This window comes from Sabethes cyaneus, chromosome 3 (genome assembly GCF_943734655.1).
Source record: "Sabethes cyaneus chromosome 3, idSabCyanKW18_F2, whole genome shotgun sequence".
NCBI lineage: Eukaryota > Metazoa > Arthropoda > Insecta > Diptera > Culicidae > Sabethes > Sabethes cyaneus.
In genome coordinates, this window is record NC_071355.1 from 177,924,132 (window position 1) to 177,950,653 (window position 26,522).

The 26,522-nt window shown below is 38.3% G+C and overlaps 2 protein-coding genes across 2 annotated transcripts in view; one reads left to right on the plus strand and one right to left on the minus strand.

The window, feature by feature from the left end:
• Positions 1–21,344, plus strand: part of LOC128743661 (uncharacterized) — an 88,653-nt gene extending 67,309 nt beyond the window's left edge. The window contains exons 11-13 of the mRNA XM_053840280.1: positions 11,355–11,490; positions 20,826–21,108; positions 21,142–21,344. Of these exons, the coding sequence (XP_053696255.1) occupies positions 11,355–11,490; positions 20,826–21,108; positions 21,142–21,344 (622 nt within the window). The remainder of the gene's footprint in view (positions 1–11,354; positions 11,491–20,825; positions 21,109–21,141) is intronic.
• A 386-nt stretch (positions 21,345–21,730) lies between these two features.
• LOC128740449 (fibropellin-1-like) overlaps positions 21,731–26,522 on the minus strand; it is an 88,861-nt gene continuing 84,069 nt past the window's right edge. Inside the window, exons 4-5 of the mRNA XM_053835990.1 lie at positions 23,054–23,155; positions 21,731–21,867 (exon numbers count right to left, since the gene is read on the minus strand). Of these exons, the coding sequence (XP_053691965.1) occupies positions 21,731–21,867; positions 23,054–23,155 (239 nt within the window). The remainder of the gene's footprint in view (positions 21,868–23,053; positions 23,156–26,522) is intronic.

A 26,522-nucleotide genomic window follows, 5' to 3' on the forward strand; every position in this document is an offset into this window, starting at 1 on the left:
ATAACTTTCTGCAAAACACTTTGCTTTGATGAACTGTTGTTTGCGAGTTAAAACAAAATACTAGAATATGGCAATATGGTTTCGCATAAAAAAATGATTTTGGTGTTGAACTTTGGTATTCTTCATAATAGCAGCAAAAAACTGTTTGGTTAGGGTGTTACCGTTTCAATAGCTCAATAAAACTAACAGATTTATTGCTGTTTGACAAGTAACCGTGATAAGATCAATTTTGATTGGTGCGCCATTTTGTATTGCCACGCCACACCTATGGTAAGTTTATAAGAGACGTGGTGCAGCCAACAAGTTTCAATGTAGTAATATAAGCAACCACAATAAATTTGCTTTATTAGCGGTTTAATTATGGTTTTCTAGTTAGCTATAAGTGTGTTTGGACTCGTATCCTCTTCGTATTGCGCAATACCACAATACAAGCTGATTAATACCGCAATAAAACCGTTATAAAATTCAAGTAAAACCAAGTGGCTTTAGAATTGTTACTTGGGATGAGTAATTCTCGCTGAAACGTGGCCCCGTACTGACACGAGGTCTTCAAATATTGGAACTTTTGCGCTTAATTGTTTGAAAATGGTTAAAAAATAAGAATTACACTTTCGATGCTTCGAAATAGTGGACTCCTCGTTTGCCAAGGGGCGGTCTAACGGTTTAAAAAAATTGAATTTTGAGCAAACCTTGAGATATCATGTGATATTTCATAAATTTTCCATGAAACAAGCTACAAATGACTCGGTTCTGTAAAGAAGAAGAACAGGGCTTTCAAATGGACAACATTTTTTTGGCGGCCATCTTGGATTTGGTCGCACCGAATATAACCGAATATGCGCGTTGTAAACCTTGATACAGATAATTATTTGTTTCGTTTATTTATTGCCACTACTTATGGGTCATTCCACGTCAAGTGACCGAGAAAAAGTACAAACTTGTAATCGACCTTCTCGGATTTTCGCCAAACTCGGCAGAAAAAGCATCATTTTCGTCAAATTCGCTTATTTTCTTTTGCTTATATCTTCGTAAATATTCAATTTAGAAAAAAACTCTTCCCTACATTTTAATGGGAAATCATCTGAGGAATCCAAAAAAAATATTAGTTTTTTGCGGCAGTGCTGCCAAATGCTTTTATTTTCGATCTGAAAACTAAATTTGCATTTTCCTCTCAATGAGTACAATTTGATCTCAAAAATTTCAACACCATCGTATTCCTCAGACTTTTTGCCTTTCTACTATATAAATATATAGTATAAAGGTATAGAAATCACTTGGAAAACCGAAAATGGAAAGAAGGTCCTGCGGGCCGAATGTTATATACCATTCGACTCAGTTTCGAAAACTGAGCATTTTCTGTGTGTGTGTATGTATGTGTGTGTGTGTGTGTGTGTGTGTGTGTGTGTGTGTGTGTGTGTGTGTATGTAACGCTTTCAATCTCACTCACTTTTCTCGGAGATGGCTGGACCGATTTTAATGTTCTTAGTGTCAAATGAAAGGTCTAGGTGTCCCATTGGTCGCTATTGAATTTCATACTGATCGGACTTTTAGTTCAAAAGTTATGTATAAAAATACGAAAAATATGGGACTTCATTATCTCATAGATCCCTTAACCGATTTGAACAAAATTGATTGCATATGAAAGAGGAGCCTTACAAACCCTTAACTTTCAAATTTCATGACGATTGGACTTGTAGTTTGAAAGTTACATAAAGAAATGTGAAAAAATAGTATTTAAAACCTATTTTTGTAACATTTAAGAATTAATTCAATGAAAAACATCACACATTTTATTATTATTTGAAAATTACTGCTGAGATCTATCAAACGAAACCGAGTTATTGAAAATCGGACGGTTCATTCAAAAGTTATTCAAACTTTAACACTTAAGCACCGTATATTAAACCGTTAAAACGTGTGAAATCAAAACATATCAATCAAATGTTGATTGTATTCAATGTGTGCAATGTATGTATGTATGTATGTATGTATGTATGTATGTATGTATGTATGTATGTATGTATGTATGTATGTATGTATGTATGTATGTATGTATGTATGTATGTATGTATGTATGTATGTATGTATGTATGTATGTATGTATGTATGTATGTATGTATGTATGTATGTATGTATGTATGTATGTATGTATGTATGTATGTATGTATGTATGTATGTATGTATGTATGTATGTACGTACGTATGTATGTATGTATGTATGTATGTATGTATGTATGTATGTATGTATGTATGTATGTTTGTATGTATGTATGTATGTATGTATGTATTTATGTATGTATGTATGTATGTATGTATGTATGTATGTATGTATGTATGTATGTATGTATGTATGTATGTATGTATGTATGTATGTATGTATGTATGTATGTATGTATGTATGTATGTATGTATGTATGTATGTATGTATGTATATATGTGATGACAATTTGCTATGAAATTCAAGAAAAGTGAGAAACATGTCAATAGTCTGAAGTTTTTGAAGCCTCTTAGTGGAATACGAACTCTGAAATAAAAGAAAAAAAAATTTTAACCTACTAAACTGCCCATGGATGCATAGTTGACGTAAAAACCAAAATGACCAAAATGTACTTTTTCGGTCCTACGCACTCTTAACTATGTTGTTCACATGCCCAATACTCAAACAACATATGTTTGTTCGAAAATATTCGAGAAATTTAGGAAAATTGAGTTACTCTGCTATTAGTTTCACGTAATGCTAATGGTTGACGTAATTTCCTGCATAATCAATCAATCAAGTAACCTATTTGTTTTTGTAGCTTGACGCCAAGTTATGGGAATAATCGTTCAAAAAAAAGTCTGTTTATTCACATAAACTGGCGTTCGCATTTTTTAAACACAATAAATGAGGAATGAATCATGAAACCCCATCAGTCCTCTTTTGATTAATAAACTCTACTAAATAGACAAATTATTCGTTTGAAAAAGTTTATAGCAAAGATTATATGGCTTTATTTCACGATAAAAATGCGTTTTCTCAACAATCATGGTGCTGGTCGTTACGTCGACTATGCATCCATGGGCAGTAAATTCCACTATTTAATATTTATTCGCGACAGATACGTATACGCTTTGAAATAAGACACTGATGAAGCCTGCACGTCGTAGGCGAACTACGTATCTGTCGCAAATAAATATTAAATAGTGGGATTCAATCGAAAAGTTTTTCTTTTCTTTTTTAGATTTCAATAGTCATTTTCTTCACTTGCTGTTACTCACAATTGTACAAGAAAAGCAAAAAGAGGAGAAAAGCAGTTAATTTAAGTATATAAGTACATATAGTGGTGTATAGGATCAAAATACTAGTGAGTTGATTTTTCCAAATAAATTTATACAAATTTCATACAAATTTTGCGCATTAATAGATGCTCTTTTCAATCCATAGATACTAGAGCTTAGAAATATTATATGAAAAATAGGAAGTAAACGGTGCACGGTAGTAATTTTGTAAGATTTGTTTTCGTTAGTGACATTTTAAAGGACAGATGTCTTATGTCATGTATCATATTTTATTAATAAATCAAAAATGACAAGCAGTGGAAATCATATTGATCATATTTCTCATTCTCAAGCATGTTTATGGCGCAGTTTTTGCACTATTTTTCGACCTCATCTTGTTTTCCTAACCCTCTAACATTGTAAAAACGATGTGATCAAGTTAATGACTATCTTTTCATGAAAGTACATTCAAAAGAAGCTTAAGTTTTGATTTTCATTTTATCAAAAAATCTGCTATGAACACATATTTCATATTGTCAGTTCGAAACAAGTTTCGTATGTGGCTCTGAAACCCGAAAGTTAAGGCCAACTAAATAACTAAACTAAAACTAAATAAGGTGTTCATCAAATAACATAAATGACGCTTAAAGTATTTACGCACTCAAGGAAAGAAAATATAATTATTCTACGCAATACGTTGTGAATTTTTCTGGCAAATAAGGATTTTGAGGAATACGGAACGGATATTTAAAAATATAGTCAAGTTAATTATAGATGTTCCTGAGAAATTAAATAATGATTATTGTGGCAGTAGAAAGGCTAGGTCACGCCGCTATGTGGATTAATTCGGGTTTTTACATAAGAATCACTCAAAACCATGAAACCGTCCCGTTCTCGAGATATAGCGTTTTGAAACGAACAATTCCCAATTTTCCAAGTAAAATCATAAACAAAATAAAATTTTCTAGTAATAAGCAAATAACAAAACAAAGCAAAATTATTCTGGTTTAATCTAAAGCAACATTGCGCTGTTGTGAAAGCACATAAACAGTGTATAATACTAATATTTTTTCGGATTCCTCAGATCATTTCCCATAAAAATGTAGAATAGTTTTTTTTCTAAATTGAATATTTACGAAGATATAAGCAAAAGAAAATAAACGAATTTGACGAAAATGATGCTTTTTCTAATAAAAGGGGGGGGGGTTCCCAAAAATCGAGGGAAAGTCCAAACGGCACCAAACTTGGGATTTTTGCTTCTTGACCTAAAACGAACAATCTGGCCGAGTTTGGTGAAAATCCGAGAAGGTCGATTACAGGTGACTCGGACACTTGACGTGGAATGACCCTTATGTAATTTGATGAATGTTTCTTATAGCATCTTTTCTCAGCTTTCCAATGGTGGTTTAAAATGAAAATCGGTTGGGGGGCTCATGGTGAAAACGGCCATTTCTTGATAAAATCCAAGATGGCCGCCAAAAAAATTTTTACTCCATTTGAAAGCCCTGTTCTTCTTCTTTACAGAATCGGGCCATTTGTTAGTTGTTTCATGGCAAATTTATGAAATATCACATGATATAGATCTCAAGGTTTGCTCAAAATTCAACTTTTTTTTGAAACTGAGGGATCATTTACAAACTACGTGCCGAATGTCGGGCCTCTCCCAAATGTATTGAGTAATACATTAATAGTCCCTTTGCTGCGCCGTTCTTAATAATCGAAAAAATAAACCGTGCAAAAAAACTAATTGGGTGTATGGAATTCTACCCAACCCAAAGAAGGAATAGACTATAAAATACCAATGAAAAACGCATTTCAAAACGTTACAGATCGGCTCAGTTCCAACTTATGCAACAGGGTTGGTTGGTTGGTTTTTATTTGTTAACGGAGACTTTAAATCGTAAGATTCACTCGTCTCCGATGCAACAGGGCTGTAAGCTTCTCTTCTCAGATAACCAATTTCTCTTGGGTTCCTCAAGGTAATAACATAGGATCTATCCAGTGCATGTTGTTCTTCATGGTGTTTGTATAGACGATTTTTACTAAGCAAATTGAGATTTTTTTAGGAAGCGTAAATATTTAAGCATTTTAAGCGTTTTTACTTAAAGCTTAATCGTGAAATTGGGGTGAATGGCCGTTCAGTGGTTAAACCCCCTCAAAAATATCCTGAAAGCCAAATCTATTCTTGCTCTTCTTATAATGCGCTATTATTTTCAATGCACAACAAGGAATTTGTTACCCCTTTTCGGTCATTACATTGTTTGAGCTTTCACTTCTGTTTCTTGCTAGGGGCGTTAATACTCCGTATTAACTCATTTTCCGAGTTGTTTAGGCTATACCCGACCAGGAGCGAAGAGCAAAGTAATATCAAAATGTGTTATTGGAAATCGAATAACTCATATCAAAATTCGGTCTTGTTTTGGCTGACATAGTTGGTAAAATAACAAAAAATAATATCAAAATATTTCTCCTTTAAGGCCAAAAGAATAACTACTTGTGTTATTTGAATAACAAAGCAATAACATGACTGTATTCAGAGTTTAGAATAACATATTTTAGTATTATTAAGGTACTGAATAACAAATGCAGTAGTATATGAGATATTAAAAAAACATTTTATAAAATATTTATAGTTTAAAATCTCTTTAATCAATAAAAAATCAGATCAGGGGTTGTGTACAAGACATGACCGCATGTATAGGTGACGCAGGACTGCGTAAGTCTCTTTCTAGTGATCATTCGATTCTTCATGTATACATGCTATATGCAACATATATACATGCTACATGCGTTGTATGTAATATTTATCAAAGTACTAACATTGCATACGTTCAATTCTCAAAATATTGTGCATTTGAAAACAATTTAACAAAATCAAGAACACAAACTATTGCTTTCCTGCTACCTTACTGAAATTAAAGATTGCTTTATTACCCATGGTACCCCACGTTGAAGGGATTTTACCAATTCAATCCTATTTTATCGACAGCACATCTTTTCACTAAACTTCTAATGAAACGGCAAGTATGCGTATTCATACAGAGTGGTATTATAACCGAACATTACAGCTGTAGCACATTTTTCCAACACAGATATCAAATTCGCCGAAGTTTAATCGTCTCGCAGTAAAGAATTTGCGATCTGTTGGGATAACGAACTTGTTTCATTTTTTCCAGCACACTTTCCTAACACAGACATCAAATTGGACTAGGCTTATTCGCGTTCGTAAAAATTTTGTGGCACGAGGGGGCTTCGTTACTCTCTTTGGCATACTTCCCAAGCAAGGACATCAAAATGGTCTAGGTTTAACCGCGGTGTTAAGAAATCTTGTTGAAATGAGGAAACTTTGTCACTTGTTTTGGCGTACTTCCCAAGCACAGATATCAAATTGGAATAGGTTTAGATCATCGTAAAGAATCTTCCAACCAATCACGAAGCGAGAATTCTGGTAAAACATAGGTTCATTATTTTCAATTTTTCAATAGTTCAACATCAAGGATCCATACTTTTCTTCATTAGGGTCAATTCTTAGAAGATTTACCGATCGATTGGTGTAAGAATGTCGCCCAGTTAGCTTCGAGGTACGACGCTGGTCTAACAAGCCAGTCGTCGTATGTTCGAATCTCGGCTAGGCGGTCAGTAGGAGTGCAACAGTGCCAGTGCAACAAGCCCCGTAATTTTCCTGTACACTAACAGCCGGCTGCGAAGTCTGTCGATAAAGAAGGGTAATGTCTAAAGACGGTATAAACCCATGGCTTTGCTTTGCTTGGTGTAAGAATATTGAAAATCGATCGGAAAACCGCTGAGCTATTAGCGTTCAAAATCTTTCATTTTTCGTGACGCTCGCATTTTTCGATTTTTTGGAATGACACCCTATCTCAAAACTTGCCGTAAGACGTAGTCCTACGTCAAAAAAATGTATGAAACATATCGAATGTCATTTTAAGGCCAAAATAAAATATGATAACCAAATCAGTTATTAACCTCATCTTACAACCAACTGTTTTAAATATCTACTCAAAAACAAAATGTGTTATCAATGTATCTCCATATCTATTTAATAACAAAATATACCATTATAACACAGTTTGATATTGTTTTTATATCATTTTGTTCTTCGCTCCTGCTCGGGATAGCGGCCACAGACAATTAATTTTGTACAAAAAATAGAAGATAAAAGATTTTTAAGTTTCATAGTATTGAGCACAACTATCTAATCTTTCGTTGGATATATCGTGGATGTAAACTGCAAAATTTGCCCAGTAGATAACAGCAAACAAATAAAACAGAAAAATATTCAAGCGGTTTCGTTTTCTGTTGAATAAGAACACTTCGAAGTTAGTTAGGCTATTGTTCGTATTGCGTGGAAGCTTGTTTCCCCAGTACATTCAGCGCTGTGAGATATGCTGGAACATAAATTTGCCGCCTTCCGGCGAGTAAAGGACTCAACTGAAGTGTGCATGCTGTCAGATTACCGTTCGCTTTCGCAACGGACAGACTAAACTCCGAAGTCACAGCGTATTAGTCACGTAATCGTTCAGCTTATTATGTGTCCTGCTACCATATGGAACCATGCTGCATAGTGCGATGAGTGTATTGGTTCACTGGACAAACGTGGTCTTGTTTTGTTTGGTATAAATGCCAATACATTATAAATAATGCTAGAAGCTGGTTCCAACTGGATGGGTTTTTTCTCACTTGTAAATTTTTATGAAATGGAAATAGTTCCTTGGAGAAGTACAAATATTTTAAACTAGACAGTCAAATATATAAAATATCAATTTATACTCATCTTAATAGCCTATTGCTTCTGGAATTACGACTTAGCGTTTATGTTGTGCTTGCAAGAGTTAAGAATTTCCAGTTCAAATACCCCCTGGAGAAAGTGAACGTTATTATATTTTAATATTGAAATGAGTGGCCTCAATTTACAAGTGCGTTGTACAGTTGTTTCGTTCTGTTCATGTGTCTTTCCAGTACGGAAACGTACGGTATAACTATTTTGTCCAAGGTGTAGTGCACTGTGCGTTGTGTGGACACTGGACAGGTCACTTAGAGCATGGAAAATAAAGGTAACAGCAGTGCCAATATTTATTTACCTCTCCAATGTGATCCTCAGTTTTTCCAGCACATGTTGACAAACGGAATAGTTTAGCAGCTTGAATAAATTTCTTTAAGATTCAAAATTATGGGCGTTTAAAATACATTTTTCGCACATAAACACGCTGCAATATTATACAACGCGAACAGAGTAATTTTTCACTGCAATTAATCCCTAATTAAAGGAAATGCATTCAGCCGACAACGAACGTATCCTGTATGCACGGAGTATGACACTTACAATCACTCAAATAATAATCAAGCTTCCGCTTGTGTTCACCATTCCTATCCCGGGTAGTACAATATGAAGGTGGCAGCTTTCCAGCAGTTCCGATGCGCTTTCTTACGCTCTGGTGTCGTAGTCGAAGCACTGTTGACTACCAACACAGCACTACCGTGACGTACATTATCATGGGCTATTACCAAGAACCTAAGACCACGGTAGCGCGCAAAATGTGAAAAATTGCTTCTCATCACGTGATGATGTCAGTGCTGAGCTTGTTATGCTAGTTGACAGGCAAGTACACCACAGACAGCATCAGTAGTGCCATGGCAGACTCGGAGTCGGAGCCAAAGATGACGACGATGACAACACCCGGTTCCAGTAGCGATAGTGAGAAAGATGCGGTGAAAGATTTCCAACGCCAGTGATCTACAACTAGATACTAATAGGTATCAGTCCTCGAGACGTACACCTTCAGCCCGTAGTCTTCCGTGCAAGCTCGAGCTCGAAGTGCTTTTCACACCCGTCCCATGTGCTGCCTGCTTGCCTGCCTGCTTGCCTGCCTGTCTTTGCCGCAACCAGCATGTGGTAGGTGAGACTTGCCGACACCTTTCACCTGTAGAAACATGAATGCACCCATCGCATCATTGCCGCACATTTCAGGTGATGAAGCCAGGTTGACTTTAGTTAATTATGCCAATTTCGAAGGTTCTCTCCTGTGCTTGAACGTGACTGTAGAGAGTAAAATGACAAAAGATAAATTTGAGTACATAAATGATTCACCGCAACCGAAATGGTACGGAAACCCAGAAAATAAATGTGTGCCAGTTGCCAGTTCGAGTCGATCCAATTCTGGTATGTAGACACGGGAATTCCATAGATTCAACTGTCAGATGGTACAGGGGAGAGTGAATAAGTTTTATGAATTTGCGGTGCTGAAGACTTTTATAATTTTTTGCTCGGAATTCATTAAATTCTGTTCACCAACAGCACGTCACATTCAAACATATAACGCCAAATAGATTGTTTTTGAGATTCAACAGAAAAATCTTTATCAGGAAAAATAGTAGTCCAGGGTTTCAATTATGCCGATAATGGATTTTGTAGATAAAACAAATTCCCATGCACAATTTTTCAGCTGGAACTAATCCTCAACATACTACATGTTTGCTACTTTTAAACAGATATAGCAACCGAAAGTAAAATGCAATATTTGCATGGCCCGATAGAGTGAGTCTAGCAAAAAACTTACTCTCAACCAGTGCTGAAATTCAAATCCAATTTATTCTGCTCCATCGTACCGGGGTGTTCGTCTTAGCCCGAGTGTCGTTCCTCCCGATATTCAATTTCATAGCTAAATCACTGAACCGTATCAATAAATTCGGCAACGGTTCGGGTGAAATTAAATCCCCTGGAGATGGTTTCAATGTCCAGGAGCGGAAATTCGTTTATTTTTTTTTTGCTGTCATACTTTTCTTCTCGATAGACAACCGCAAAGCACGAAATTGTTGCTTCGTACCACCACCAGCCGGAATACCTGCCTACTCCAAAAGAAGTACCCCAGGAAAAAGTGAGAGATGTCACGGTGTTCCGGTGAGCTGACAAATTGTTGGGTTTATGCTTTCTCGTACCTATTTGCAATATGCAATTTTAAATTTCACACGGCGAATCACGAGAATATACCTATTTACCTACAGAATGGTGAACCAAAGGGTTAGCAAGACGTATAGACAGAGTAGGAGAGCAGACATAAGTATGATAAATTTATTTTTTCAGAGGAAAGTCAAATGGAAATAATATTTTTCTGATACCATTATTGTTTTCGCTGCTCGCTTGGTGCCTCGTGTGAATCTGGGAAAAGGAAAATTTATATACTACATATAAAAGAAACCGTTATTCGAGACTGTCGAGTATTCCGAAAAAAATACATGCGACAGACGCTGCAAATGGTGGAAGATTCATATTTGAAACTAAATAAATATTTGCACAGCTGTTTACCAGTTTCTCAAAGCACCGAGTTGTGTTACCACGTCTGCTAGATAATAACAGCGTAACGGGATAGGAAATGTGAGCGTTTGTTTATTCATTTATCGGAAATTTTCGTTTTCACAGTTTTCAGCAGCACAGCAAAGAATAAATGGGAATGCGTTCTCATTGAATTGAACAATATTGGAACAAAAATAGAAAGTTTATCACCACAATATTGCCTTAGTTTCAAGTATGTTCAAAATGGTGACACAACTAGGATAAATGAAGTTTTACCCTCACTCATTCACATTAAAATCGGTTCTAATGACCAAAGGTAATCATTAAATTACATATCGAATATTTGCATTGAATTAAATGTAAGTTAAATTTTGAAAAAAATAAATCTAGAAACAAAAAAGGTTCATGGCGGCTTCTATTTCTAGTTGTTTTTTCCATACCAGAATTTCTAAATTTAATATGTAGTTTGGGTACAAACTAATAAACACAGATAACCATGCGCCTCCATTGTCTTGCATCGATGGAGGCGCTTTGTGATTCACTTGAACTGCAACTGCGAGGCATTGGAATTTAATTTTCCAAAACTTAAACTGCAAGCGACAATGTCGCACCAATCGGCACCTACAATAAACTGTATATCCATATCTTAAAACCGATCCAATTGTTGCGCTGTTCTCTCCATCATTGCATTGCATGTTGGTCCGTCTCAAAACAACGCAGACGGTGCTCCTGCCGTTTAGCGTAATTGATTGCACTACTCTAACGTAAAGTTCTTCTCTGTCGTCAGGTATGCCGAGTTGGAGAACGACCCGAAGGCTCGTGGCTTAGAGACGGCCTTGGAGCAAGCGTTGAAGGAAGCTGTTGACGACGATACGTATCGCAAGGTGAAGCGCATGAGCTACTCGAGCAACGCTGCCAATGAGGTAAGTTCCGTTCCGTCAGATTGCGCCGGCTGCACCGGGGTGGATGTTAGTGGTTCAATGTCGTCTCCACAGGATTCGAAACATATTGGTTCCAACATCCCAGATGTTGTGCTTTAGTATCAATATAGGCATTTCAAATGGGTAAAGTTTCAAACACTGGACCACCGGCGCATATGTGTTCGAGCCAATGATGCGACAATCGATAGTGGAAGTTGAAGAGGAAATTGTAGAATGCCACTTGTGCGCGCTGCTATTGCTGCTGCTTATGAACTGGGTAAAGATTTATGACAATAACAGTTGTTGATGCACGCTGGACGAGAAAAACGAAACAACGGAGGGCACTTGGACGACTGTGAAAAACGGAGGAAAAGCTTGTGCAGGGTTTCTGTCTGACGGTGGCATTTTATTTGCACTTTTCAACTGTTTGCAGCATGGATTGGAAAGTCACATGGTGCGAGTAAATAAAAGTTTTGATTGTTATAGGGACTTTTCTCAACTTGCTTTTGCTGTTCTACGGCTTCGACAGCAGGCTGACACTCAATAATTGTTCTTTTTTTGTAGAATAAAGAATGATGCTCAAAATTTGCGCTTGAAAGCTGGGAACTGTAATCTCAAACAACAATTTTATCCCTGTCTTGTTTTGTCATTGTTTGAAGGAAGGCTGGGCTACAAAAAGTTATCACTTTTTCTGCGCGGTTATTCGCATCCAATTTATTGGAAAATGTGATAAAAAGAATTTCGAACAAAGCATTTGCCAAGCAGGCTATAATTTCTTACTCGAAAGGATATTCGGTTGCTTTTTACGTTACTGATCTGACAACACAGCATTGGCCCTGAAGCGGAGAAAAATGTGTGCCAAGAGTGCTACACATAATGCTGCGAAAAAGTCGGAGAGCGCAAAATGCATAATGTGCAGCATTTATCTGCTTTGTTCCAGTGCCAAGTCAGCTGCAATTGTATGCACGCATAATGATACGAGCTGCACGAGGCAGTCGCAACGATATTTCGCCGGTTGGAGCAGAAAGAAAAGTCTTTCGCCTCTGGCGATGATGCAACACAAAGTGCAAGCATCAAACGATGTCAGTCATAGCGTCTTATATGTTATGGGTTTTGGCGGGCAATGAAGCGGTGAGTTTTGCTATAGCAATAATAAAAATGTTTTGTTTTTTCCTGTTTGAAACTATGCACCGAATGCTATTCCGTGGTTTGGTCCAATAACAGTGTTGCAACACAATACCAATTAGAACTAATTCAATTACTTTAGCAAACTTTTATAGCGACAATAACATTGAATTGGCTACATCGAGACAAACAATGTCAACCCGTACGACGGATAATCGCTGAAATGTCGTCTGTTTGCTACTTTGCAATTAGGCTGAAATTTTCTGGTGAATATTAGATTGTATTGAACAAGTGTCATTTTTCTAAGTGAATCTAGGTGACAGTTAGTATATATAATACATATACATAAACATTAGAATGACTACACAACTATTTGGCAAAAGAGCTGCTTATAATCTGCTTATACCAACTTTTCGATCAACTCTTCATATTCATATGAGTAATTCTCGTTGAAACGAGGCCAGTACTGACACTAGATCTTCAAAAATCAGAACTGTTATACTTGATTAGTTAAAAACGGTTAAAAAATGAGAATCACATTTTTAGTACCTTGAAACAGTGACCCCTCGTTCGCCAGGAGACCCTACAGTTTCAAAAAAAGTTAAATATTTAGCAGTTGTGCAAGTGACATTGAGAAAAGAGAGGGGTTCCACCGAAGAGGAATATATGGTAAAAAAGAGCTTTGTTTTGTTTCCGTTATAGGGATTTCCATAGAGCAAACCAACAATGTTGCGAATCGATCGAGAAGTCTACCATGCCTGCTCACACGCGAAAGAGTATGAGAAACATAGCATTCAACGCTTACGCCACACACGCAGGCGTAAAAGAAACAGCCGCCGGTGCAGTGTGCAGACATTCTGCTACCCACAACCTTGCGCACGCATATCCTTACATCGTCTTTATGCATAGCTTATTCCCGAGCCAAAAAATTCGTGGGGAATCAGCTGCCCGTGAGGCTCGTTGCGCACTGGGATACAAATTTTGCATTACTTTTTCTTTTTCTTCTTCTTCTTCATTTTCGCCCTCGATTTTAATCACGGGTGGGAACACGAGCCGTCGTGAATAATCGGTATCAGCAGATCGGGCTGCAATGACGAACGATGGGCGACGACTATAGCTGTTAGCTAAACTCACAGTCGCAAAAACTCGTTGCAGTGCATGAAGAAATAAGAGCGGGAATTTTAAAGGGATGCTTATGCCGGCGTGTTTGTTAAAATGAGTGCCCGTGTGTGAGAAAATTAGACCACACGAGTGTGGGCTTCGCAACGCTGCAAACCAATGCATAATTAGCTACGTGACAGAAAAGGGAACTGACTGGGAAAGAATCGACAAATAAAGAGACGAGAAACGTGAGGATGAATGTATTTTTCGCCATAGTTCCTGAACTTCTGGACTGTTCTTCATTAAACGTCGTTTGTCAAACACATGTATTCTGGCATAAAAGGATCAGCGCAGGGGGGTTGACAGAAAAAGGAGATGGACTCTTACAAGGGGAGAGAAAAGTTCAAATGAGTAAAGGGTTGCGTTCCCCTTGTATTTGGAACGAAAGCAGTTGTAAAAGTTGCTGCATTTCTGAAAGGGGAATAGGGTAACCAGGCGTTTTGGACAAGCGGATGCGACTGATTCTAACAACTCTGGAGCAAGCGATGTGGTAACTGCGGTTTACGGAAGCACTCTCGAGATGCTTCGAGCAAGGAGCATACGCCGCCGCACAAAATTGACGACGTACAAAACACTGATCAGACCGGTAATCATCTACGGATTTAAGACAGTAACTTCACTTGCGGAAGACATACGTGCCATTTGCCCTATTTGAACGAAAGACATCGTAGAGTAGTTTTGGTGTATAGTATAAACGGAAAGCAGAGGGTGTTGCAGGCGTATGAGACTCGAGCTGCCGGGATTACTTGGAGAGATTCCCGTCGCAAGTTTTAGCGAAAGTCGGGAGACTATGGTGGACTGGCCATGTTGCAACGATGCCGGACAACTGTGCAGTGCAACTTGTTCTCTTCAAGAACCGCACCGGCTTCAGGAATAGAGGGGCCCAACTTGCTCGTAGGCTGGAGCAAGTTAAAACCGATTTGTGTGTGTCGAGACGCCCAACGAATTAATGGGGAGAAAATCTTGATACTCATTCCAATTTGCATGATAAAATTTACTGCGGATATGTTGCACAACTATGGAAACGTCTAAAAATTTATTATTTATACTTTTGGATATTGATGCTTTTATGGTGAATGCCCATTGGTTTAAACCACATTAAATCATAATAATTATAATAATATTGATGCTTTCAGCAGAGCGTAATAAGACTACTTGAGCTTAACTTTACTTTTATAGAGTCTATAAAGACCTTCTGTGGGCCACTTGAAAGTAAAATAGCTATTACACTTGAAATTATAGCTACAATAAACACACAGGTCACAGCTACGATTTGAATGATAAGATACGATTTGAGATCATTCAAGATCCATGGCATCCACAAATTTTGCCGTCTTAATTCGCCATGTACGTCGTTATCGTCGCCGTCGTCGTGTTCATACTCTTCGTTGTCGTGTTCGTCATCATCATTGTTGCCATGGTCGTTGTTGGCCCAATTATCGTCATGGTCATCATTGTGGTCGTCGTCGGGGTCGTCGTATTTGTCATCGTGGTCGTCGTCGTCGTGGTAATGGTCGTGTCATCGTCAACGTTGTCGTGGTCGTCACGGTTCGTTGTCGTCTTCATCGTCGTCGTGGTCGCTGTCTTTGTGGTCGTCGTCGTCCTCCAGTTGTTGTCGTCGTGGTCATCGTCGTGGTTATCATCGTGGTCGTCGTTGTCGTTGTGGGCAGCGTACGCGTCGTCGTGGTCATCATCGTGGTCACCGTCCTAATCGTCGTTGCTGTTACTACCGTCGTCGTCGTCGTCGTGATGACCGTTATCGCGGCTGTTGTCACGGTCGTTGTCACCGTCACTGCCGTCATCGTGGTCATCGTCTTTGTCATCTTCATTGTCGTGTTCGTCCTCATATCGTCGACGTCGTCGTTGCCGTGATCGCCGGGGTCGTCGTATTTGTCATCGTGGTCGTCTTTACGGTCATGGTCGCATCGTCGTCGACGTTGTCGTGGCCTCAAGGGTTTGTCGTCGCATTCATCGTCGTTGTCGCCATTTTTGCGGTCGTCGTCGCCATGGTCATCATCGTCGTCGTCATCACGGTCGTTGTCACCGTTACCGTCACCGACGTTGTCATCATCGTTGTCGTTATTGTTGCTGATGCTGTCGTCGTCGTGGTCGTCATTTTCATTATCGTGTTCGTCATCATCATCGTGGTTGTCATCGTTGTCGTTGTGGTCGTTTTTGTTGCGATCGTCGTCATGGCCATCATCGTCGACGTCGTCGTTTTGGTGGTCGTTGTATTTGTCATCGTGGTCGTCGTCGTTGTGGTCATGGTCGCGTTGTCGTCGACGTTGTCGTGGTCGTCGCGGTTCGCCGTCACCATCATCGTCGTGGTCGTCGTCGTCGCGGCCGTCATCGTCTTCGTCACGATTGTTGCGCCATTGTCGTGGTCGTCGTCGTCGTCCTCGCCATAGTCATCGTCGTCGTCATCTCGGCAGTAGTTGCGGCCGTCGTCGTCACCTTCGTCTTGATTAACGACCATTATTGTGGTTAACATCGATGAAATCGTTGTCGTTGCTGGCATTATCGTTGTCAACGTCGCACAGTGCGTTGAGCCATAGACAAAAATCATCTTTCACTTTTTTTTAATCGGGTATACTAAGTATTTAAAATTGTTTATAGATGCCTTCTGCTATATAAACAAGTATTAGTTTGCTTGGGAAAGCGTCACAACTACTATTACAAGCGTTCAAACTGTCAAGTTGCAGAGTGGATTTTACTTACAAATTTTGCTTTCATTTTTGAAGGTTATTCATCGCGCTCGTAAAAGTTTCATAGTTTACGTAATCAAAATCTTTAAAATGGAGAATAACAGTCAAGGTTAGTAGAATAAATTTTGGTTATAGAAAGAATTCATTTTGACCTCACTCCTAAGAAATCGCCCCATAGAAACGACATAGATATTGTCCTTCAAAAAAACAGAACTCCAACTTTGATTACTGATTTAAAAAATGTTCCACCGACTTCCAAGCTAAAATATACACAGAATAATTGTTCAAAGTATCCTCTATAAGATCGAACAGGTTTTAGCTGCAACTACCTACAACTCTGCAAGATATTTCAATATTTGTAGATCAACGTCAAGCACTGATAAACCATCAGATTTTCGTTGATTCTACTATATTATGTTATTCCTGTTAGAAGAAACCACTGTTTATGAAGCTTTGTGCTATTACGTTACGGCTGAGAATGGTAAAAAAGGCTTACGTATTACACACTTAAAAAACTCAGCAAAATTTGCCGAGATTTGGACAGCCGAGCGTTCGGTGAAAATTTCAGTTTTGCAATTCGACGTTTACGGATCTTTACTAACGTTTGGCATCATAAAAATTTTACCGAACGCTCGGCTGTCCAAATCTCGGCAAAATTTTGCTCACTTCGGCAATTTTTTTAAGTGTGTACTTAAACACTAGTTCTGTTCACAGATATAGATTTGTTAGTGCGAAGCTATATTTTGCTTTAAAATGCAAACGTGTTCCATAAACATAGCTTTCTAGGCTTTCATGCACTGAAGAAAAACATTTCGATTACCGAAATTGCAGCCAAAGTTGATCTTTGAGTGCTGCTTAATCTAACACTAGCCAATTTACCAAAGTATTTCTAGTACAAATGCCGCTTTCACAAACAACTTTGGTAGTTATATAGCCGACGGCAACCCATATAATGATGAAAAACTTTTGCAATGCTTGCATAAAAATCTGGCGTTTGAGACATTTTTGCCGTTATGTAAATATTTTGAGACATTTAAGCAAATACTAGCTTCTATTATCACAAAGTACTTTTTTCATTACACTAGCTTGATAAAATGACTAAAACTAGCATTTTTGATTTTTGTCCCGCAGTCCCATACGTTCAACGCACTGTGCGTCGTTGATGTCATCTTGATTTACCATTATCTTTGTTGTTGTCATCATTATCGTCGTCGTTATTGTCTCTTTTGATTTTGTCCTTCTTTGAAAGGTTTTCACATAAAAAAGAATAAATTCGACACGATCTTTCCTCACTCTTTAGGTACACCAGGCTTTTTTTCGTGATAGCCAGATATTCCTTGTGCTCTTGAGCTACTGTCTTTAAGCGAGTCTTTGGCTCATTTTGCTGCTACTGAAATTCCCGCTCACAAAGCAGCAGTGTTGAAAAATTCATAGCAGAAAAAAACTCAATGAGATTTCAAGCACATGAAATTTCAACCTTGATCATAAGCGCGAAACTTACATATGAATTTCTCTCGCTATTATACGCGATGTCTCTGTTGCTATGCGATGTGAACCAAATTCAGCTGTGAGCATTTTGCTTAATTCTTCCACAGCTGGCATTTCATACAACGAACCAGAGAACAAAAGAGAATCTACCGTCAGAGAAAACATCAGCAGCGAAAATGCAGCAAACATTCATGAATTAAGATGGCAAACATACTGGCGGAATTTACATTTTTCCGTCGCGGGTATCGACATTTGCTTAATTAGAAAGTAAGAAGCCTAATAAGAATTAGATAAACATGTAATTTAAATGTGCGTTTTAGTTTAACCACAGACAAACAGATATAACACTCTTTTTCCATTCTTCGTACCGATTCAACCGTCATTTCAAATTTGGGCTTAGTTGGGAATGTCTCCGTTTTGGTCAAAGTGGCGCTTTTTGACGAAAGAAGGGGAATTCCCCATAAAAAATACTTCCTACTTCGAGGGATACTCCTGTTGCTAATTGATATTTGGGAATGTCTATCATAGATGATGCTGGTGTTCAGGCTAAATGTGAGGTACGATAATTTTGGTTGATTTTTCTTCCAAGAGTTATGTCTGTTTGTCTGTGGTTTAACTTTGCGATTTAATTAGAGATTCATTCCCTCAGCCTCACTCACAGCTACGATCGCACAAGAGAATTCCTATGCTGTTCAACAAGGAATTTGTATGTATATGTGCATAGCTCCGGGTAGCAGTTGAAGCAAAGCAGAATGTGATCAAGCGGCAAGAAATATGTGTTCTTGCTATGAAAACAGAAAAACTCACGCGTGATTTTTTTCTGCATAGGATCAAGCCACCATTATGATTGATTGAAGATGCGGAAAGCCAGTGTGGTTAACTAAGTCTAGAGGTAAAAATGGGTTACGAGAACAGTACTGGCACAATGAACGTAATGAAGCTATCAACATATTAGGAAATCATAACTTGTTCCGCTTCCTGGCTAGGAACTTGATATTACGTAGTAATTTTTCTCCATGACAATGCTCGGTCACATGTTGGCAAGAAAAACGCTTGGGGAATAGCGGCTACGGCTAGGAAGTTTTATCCCATCTGCCATATTCACCAGATTTAGCGCCACCCAACTGCAATATGATTCGATCGGTGCAAATCCTATCACTTTACTTCTTGGCAAGTTATCAAAAATTGAATTGATTTGTTTATGGCCTCACAGGGCGAAAACACTTCAGGAAGAGTAGAATTATTTTGTTGCCAGAAGGCAGAGATGACATTATCTCTAACGATGAACATTATTTTCGATGTTGTTTGATAACTTTTTAACGATGGATTATTTTCAATCAAAAAACACATTGCTTTTTAATATTTACACATGATACGCCATTTAATAGAGGACTTCCAATAAGCTTCTAGCTGTTTTCCTGGAATCCTCAGATCGTGTCGTTTTATGTGTTTTCAAGCTATTTCACCCTAACTGTTTCTATTTATTTGCTTTTCAATATCACGTATAAGATACTTTTCACGCTGCGATGTGGAGCGTAATACTTTGCGTGCGCCTGCTACATAAACAAGCCAACTTGGGTTTACTCCCTCAGTGTAGCGCAATATCTATAGATCCTATGGATTGAAGTCGTCGGTCGTCACAGCCTCTTTTTTCTCATGGGAAAGCCGACAGCATAAACTTATCGCCTCAAATTTCCGCTATACGTCAAAAGGATGTTTCGTTAAGTTCGTACATTCAGAGTTTCCTTGACCATATTTTCGGTTAAATTACGCGCTTCAACAAATAAAATTCAAAATTACAGTAAAAGCTAAACCAAGAAAATGTCAAGCCTAGTGACAAGTGAAAAAGTACGATAAAACTAGTACACTAGTTTACCCGCATCCGAACGTTAGCACTCTAACTCAACCAGCATCATAAATCAAAACACTCAACCGACAACAAAGATATCGCCTGTAGAAGCAAAAAACTCAAAATAACAAAAGTGATACCACAGCCTTCCATACATAGGTACATACACATACAAGTTTGCGGACAGAGAATAGTGGAAAACTAACTTCCGCCTGATGCAGGATACGCGGATTGACTTCTAATGGAGTTCTGTTCTGAGTGCCGGCAAAGTTAAGAACAATTGAACGAGCTTGACCCAAACCAGTCAGTGGCAACAGCGCGCAAGTCAGCAGCCATCATCGATTTCGAAGCAAAAGTTTGATGGTTCACTGCTGCTGATTGATTGGTCTCATTGGAATGTTTTTTCGCGTAACAAGGGAGAAAGTCCATTTTTAATTAAATGATCTTCTGCGCTTCCTTAAATTTTAAATAATATTTAACAAATTTATTGGAAAACAATGTTTGGTCCTTTAACTTTGGTGTTTGGGATTGAACTGCTTCAGTTTAGGGTGCTGTCCGATAGAAAACGCTACATAATTATCGTCAATAAAGCCCACCATGAAACCATTTCTTCCAGAATAATCCATCATTTATTGAAGCTCAACTCGGCAGGCTAGTTTAATCCGGTGAATATTTAATATCAAAAGGCACTACAATCCAATTTCACCGCACACTCACACCCCGCCCATCCGGGCCCTCCAAAATCTAGTCGTCTCAACTTCAGTAAATTAAAATTAATTATTTTCTTGGCACGCTTCAAAATGGGATTTGTTGAATGTCGAAGCGTTCGTTGCCTTGTATAATTAATTGGTCTTCGGTTCGTCCAACCCCATGCCATCTGTGTGGCGGCAATCAAATTAAGCTCTTTTCGGGGTTGTTACTTTCTTTTTCTACCGATGAAAGCAAGAGCCCTACGCTCCGAACCTCTGAACAAAATTGAACAAGTGTGCTTTCATCTTTTTTTTTCGCAGATTGCAGAACGTTTGTTTGCGCCCGGCGGTGTTGGCTCGACGGCAGCCGGAACGACGGGACTGCCATCCAATCGGGCCAGTATTCGCAACTCGAAGAACACAGCCGATTTGAAACTGCTGGAAAAGCTAGTGACCTCATTGCTGGAGGCGCAAGATTCAGCCAACCGGCAGCGTTCGACCGGTTCGAGCGGCACGATGGCGCACCGTTTGCGACCGTTATCTCGGTCATTTCGGTTGCCAAGTTCGATCAGACGTAAGGATACCGGTAATTCGACCTCCAGTGGTGGTGGCGGTACCGGCGGCGGTGGAGGCGGAGGTGGAACGATGCCGACTATTCGTGAATCAGCAGGCAGCGGCGGGGGTCCAAGGATCAGTTCCTGGGGCGATCAGCAGAGCAGCAACGTTCGGCGGGTGCTGAGTTCGATTGCCAATGCACCGCATCGTTTCAGCCAATCGCTGGTGGCCGGCGACGGGCGCAACGACGAAGAAAGAAGCAATTTGACACAGAATATTCTTTGATTTTGACTTGCGGGTAAATGGATTGATTCGTACGTCCTGATTGGACCCGGTGTGCTGTGCTGCGTAAGTGTAGAATGAATTTATATTTTTCATTTTTCAGTTCAAATAATCCTAGCGGCCCACAGGGAGCAGTAAATATTACATATATATAGACAATACGTAGAGAGGTAAATGAAATAATTTATGTCACTAAGTTGCGTCAGTGAATAAATAATGGTAACAATATATGAGGAATTTTTTTCCAAATTTAACTTGCGCAAGTCAATTTAGTATCGCAGTGTTAACCTTTCTGTTACTTCATGTTTACAGGAAACGACTGTAATTTTTTTTTCATACATTTGTCCTTGGTTTGATAGTGATATTAACCTAAATTTAGTAGTTCTATGTTATAGTGCAGTACTTACGTGCTTCTCCAGCAGAGTGACCGTGTGCTCACTCAGTTGCCGTTCGCCGTTTTCGTTTGTTTCGAAGTACGAAGAATTGGCTAAACGCACCGTCACCCCATATTTCGCCCGACCACGAGCTGCAGAAAAAAAGTGAAGTTAAAATGCATCAAATTAAGTCAAAATCAAATTAATCTTATTTACATTTTCGTTTTAAGATTTATGGCAAAGTTTTTTTTGTGGTGGAATTTTAAACAAAGTGGGCATATGCTGAAGTGGACTTTGAATTTTTGGTATTCGATATATTCGCACAAATTGTTTCAGTCTGAGAACTTCCGGTATCTTTAAGCATCCGTTTTTCGATTCCGATGGAAACTCGGTCAGGTGGGTAAACCGCGAACGGTTGTGTCTGACTGTTAGTTTCGAAACCGCATAACGAAGCATTGTTTTCTTCCACAGTGAAGATAATAATTTTCACATAGAGGGCACGGCGAACTACTGACGGAAGTTTTCGCCAGGATATTCGGTTCGGCCTTGAAGGTTGCAAAACTGAACGTTGGGGAATCAGCTCACACACAGTCCCTGAATGGGATGCTGTCTTATCAGATCATTAACTATGCGGCATTTTGGCTTAGCACACTACTCCGGCTACTCTGGGCCAAGGAAGGGGAGAAAATTTAACAAGTGACTAGTTTCACAGTGGTTGCTGCAGCTTTTTTGAGCGCGCTGTAGCCATTCTGTTGCGTAATGTTTCCGAACAAGAATAGAAGCCCGCTTGGTTGCCGGTAGATAAGAAGCTGATCCGGAGAGGAAGCGCTCCTCAGTTGCGCCATGCATGGTCGCTCGCGATGGCCCTGAGTTTATGCTCGATTAGCAGTCAGATTGTGCTGACTTCATGATAAACGGATTTGTAATTTAATGATCGGAAAGGGGGCTTAGAAGTAATGCCAACAAATTATGAGCATTTAATTGCAAGCGGCAGACAATGTGCACGTGCTGAAGTTTCAGCCAGACGATATGGATGATAAAACCGGTTAGAACATAGCTTTTGATCGTGTTAAAAATATCAACATATTCAAGGTACAACAATGCTAATCGTAAATAACTTTTTTTGTGACTGTTAAAAGAATTCCATTAAAATCTCTTTCCACATCTTTGCTAGCAGATTGCGTAACACGCTGTAATCTCTATCCTTTTCAATTAGAATGCAGAAAGAATTAACTTTCCTTTTGCCTCTAGACTCCTCTAGACATCGTGAACAGATTGCTTCTTGCACGGAGAGTTACTCTGTAGCTCTCAGTTAGATTCAGATTATGCACTACTCACCGGAAGACGATATGCTTTGATCACATTTGCAAGCGTCCTTGCTGCCATCCTCAGTGTAAATACATTGGCGAAAGCAGTCCTCGCCGCTATCCAGATTGCAGCCTGGAATAAACGAGAAAAGAAGTAAAGCGAGGAATAAAGAAAAGGCTCAAACAACAAAGGGCTGCGGGAGCATAATTGTAAAATCCGAATAATATATATCATGAAATGACGTTGAACGGATGAAAACGCAATGAACGATGGATGCAACATGATACCAAGTTATATTACGACAGCAAGATAATATTTATTCAAAGCGATTGAAACGATGATGTACGGATTAACAGATATTTTTTTTATTAGAGTTGTTTTAACTCAGAGGGTCATTCACCATTAACAGATATTTTAAATGCCCCCACATACTATTTTGGTTCGACTTTGACGAATTTTAAATATTCAATCTACCTTTAATACGTATTGAATGAACCTTTAATACGTATTAAATTAACTTATTTATTTTTCCGAAATTGTACGCTCTATCCTGATGAGAAAATTAATTGTTAATAACGTAAGTAATAAACTTAATCACTTTTTTTTTTAATTTGATTTCCGCTGGCGTACCTTATCTGAAAAATTTAATGTAAAACAAAATAATTTCTGTTTCGAGGGTGAGGTTTCGACAGTTTTCAATTGAATTGGCCACTATTTTTTGCAAGAAAATTATTTGCGTATGAATGAATTGTTCCAGTTTCAAGTCAAATTAGAAATTTAGTTTCAAGTCTAATTTAAGCTCAATTTCAATTTCAATTTCAAGTTCAAATTCATTTCCAATTTTATGCCCAATTCGCCCAGTTAGCTCCGAGGTAGGATGCTCATCTAACAAGCCACTCGTCATATGATCGAATCTCGGCATGGCGATGCTGTTAGAGTCAGTAGGATCATTGCACTAGCGCCATAATTGTCCTGTACTCTAATAACTGGCAGCGATGTCCGTCGGTGAAGAAAGGTCAAGTCTAAGAGTCGCCCAGCTAGCACCAACTCGTATATCAATGTACGAAAACTATCGTAAATATCTCCTAACAAACTCGAAATCGTAGCTAAAGCTGGATAAAGTGGGATCAAGCTGATTTTTTGTCGTATATAATGATAATGACTGACATACATACGATTTTCAGCACAAAATCGTAGAGTAGTATGGAGCAACTCGCGCTTAATCGGATATTATCGTATATAAATACTTATATAGTCGTAACGCTCAAAATTATTCGTAATCACGTATATCGCTTCCAAAATAGTACGGATATGCCAATTTTGCGCATGAAATACGTTTTATTTAGCATGTATATCTATACGTAATGCTGATTTTTACCATTTTTATACGTATGAAAATGCTAGCTGGGCGTTTAAACCTAAACCTTTGCTTTTTTCATGTCTAATTTCCACATCGATTGCAAATTTAATTTTAAGTCTACCTACAAATTCAAATGCATTTTAAATTCAATTTTAATTCCTACTTCAAGTTCAATTTCAAGTCTGATTTCTTGTTCATTGCCAAGTCCAATTACAATTCTGCATTCAACTTTGATTTTGAGCACAACTTCAAGTAAAATTTCAAGTCCGATTTCAAATCCAATTTCAAATCCAATTTAAAACTAATTCTTATTTCATTTTTTAAAAACTCAGCAAACGTGCTAGAAAAAGAGAAAAAAGTCGTGGGAGAAAATGAAAAAAAAAGACTGGCATGAAGAAACGAAAAACGTAAGAAAAAACTACAAGGTATACAACCCTAAGGGCTGTACGAAAGGGTGACGTAGGACTATATCAGATCAATAGATCAAAGACTAATGTAAACTGCATTTCTGGCATATGTATGTTTATAAGAATCTGTGAGTAACTATTTTTAAAGTGAATGTTTAAAAGAGAAGAGCGAAATATTCAGATTCAATTGTTTATTGAATGCAATGGTGGCTTTGAAAACGCTTGACGGCTTTGACGGGGGTTCATAAGTACAACGCCTGCAACCATTGAGAGATAGAGACACAGACAAACGGACATAACACTCGTTTTCCATTCTTCGTACCGATTAAACCGTCATTTCAAATTTGGGCTTAGTTGGGAATGTCTCCGTTTTGGTCAAAGTGGCGCTTTTTGACGAAAGAAGGGGAATTTCCCATAAAAAATACTTGCTACTTCGAGATGCAAGTACTAGTGTTCGAGGTGCAAGTACTACTAGTGTTCAGGCTAAATGTGAGGTACGATAATTTTTGTAGATTTTTCTTCCAAGAGTTATGTCTGTTTGTCTGTGATAGAGATTTCTTTTAAAAATCACTTGTGTGCGCCATAAAGGTTGAAATAGTAATGAATGACCAGCCCACAGATTATTGTATTAAATATGATTATGCGTAGCTTGACATGTTTCAATAATCTTATTGTAACTTGCTTGTGGCCTTTAAAAGGGCCATTGGTTACAAATAACAATAAAGCCAAAGCACGTTCATCGCAAATATGACGTGCCATTCGAAAAACTCAAGTACTAATCAAGCAACTGAAACCAAATTTGGCATGTAGGGGTTTTTGAGATCCCTCACCCCTGTGGTAGGAGGATAAGGTCTCTCATACAAACGAAACAGAAATTTTTGCATATGTTACATATTTTCTGCTATGTAACAAGCGGTAGGCTGTGAAAGTAAACTAGTAAAACCTTCTCGGAGAAAAAGACAGTGAATCGACGCCGCTAACTTACGTGCCTTTTGCCATTCATGTCTAAAGAGAAGGATATTCGAATGAAAGAAACTGGATGTTTATGTTAGATTTTTATGTTAGTTTAGTTTAAGTTAGGCAGACGTTATAAAAATAAGTATAACAGAGTAACTGTACCACAAATAAAATTAGATTAGATGCTGTTTAGGTAGGTAAACATAGATAACCGAGAAATTTTGAGAAAAGCGTCATCTCTTGAAAAGGAACGGTTCATCTGGCATCCTTTTACTACATCAGGGGTACAAATAATCCTCGATTCCCGTAGCCCATGTTACAAGTATGTGAATAAATAAATACTAAAAACACTTAACATTAGTCAAATGGCTCTACATATAATAAAATACAGTTAAACATAATTGTAAAATTTGCTCCGACGTTAATGTTGATGCGTGTGTGTGTTTGAAAAATAAAGAGAGGAAAGATAGATAGAGAGAGAGAGAGAGAGAGAGAGAGAGAGAGAGAGAGGTATATTTGTGGCATGAGGACAAGTAAGAGGGTAAAAGCTTAACTGTTTTAGTAAAATGGTCATAACTTCTATAATTTTCAACCGATGGTTATCATTAACTCCATGATTTCTTTGGTTTTCATCGGCCTTTAAGACCCTCATAAAATAAAATTTTGAAACTGCGTTAATCTTGTCTAAAATCTTTGATAAAGTTGAAATTATTCCAAAAAAATGCATTTTTTTTGTTTTGTAGTGAACAAATTCTTAAATATCTACAGTACTATT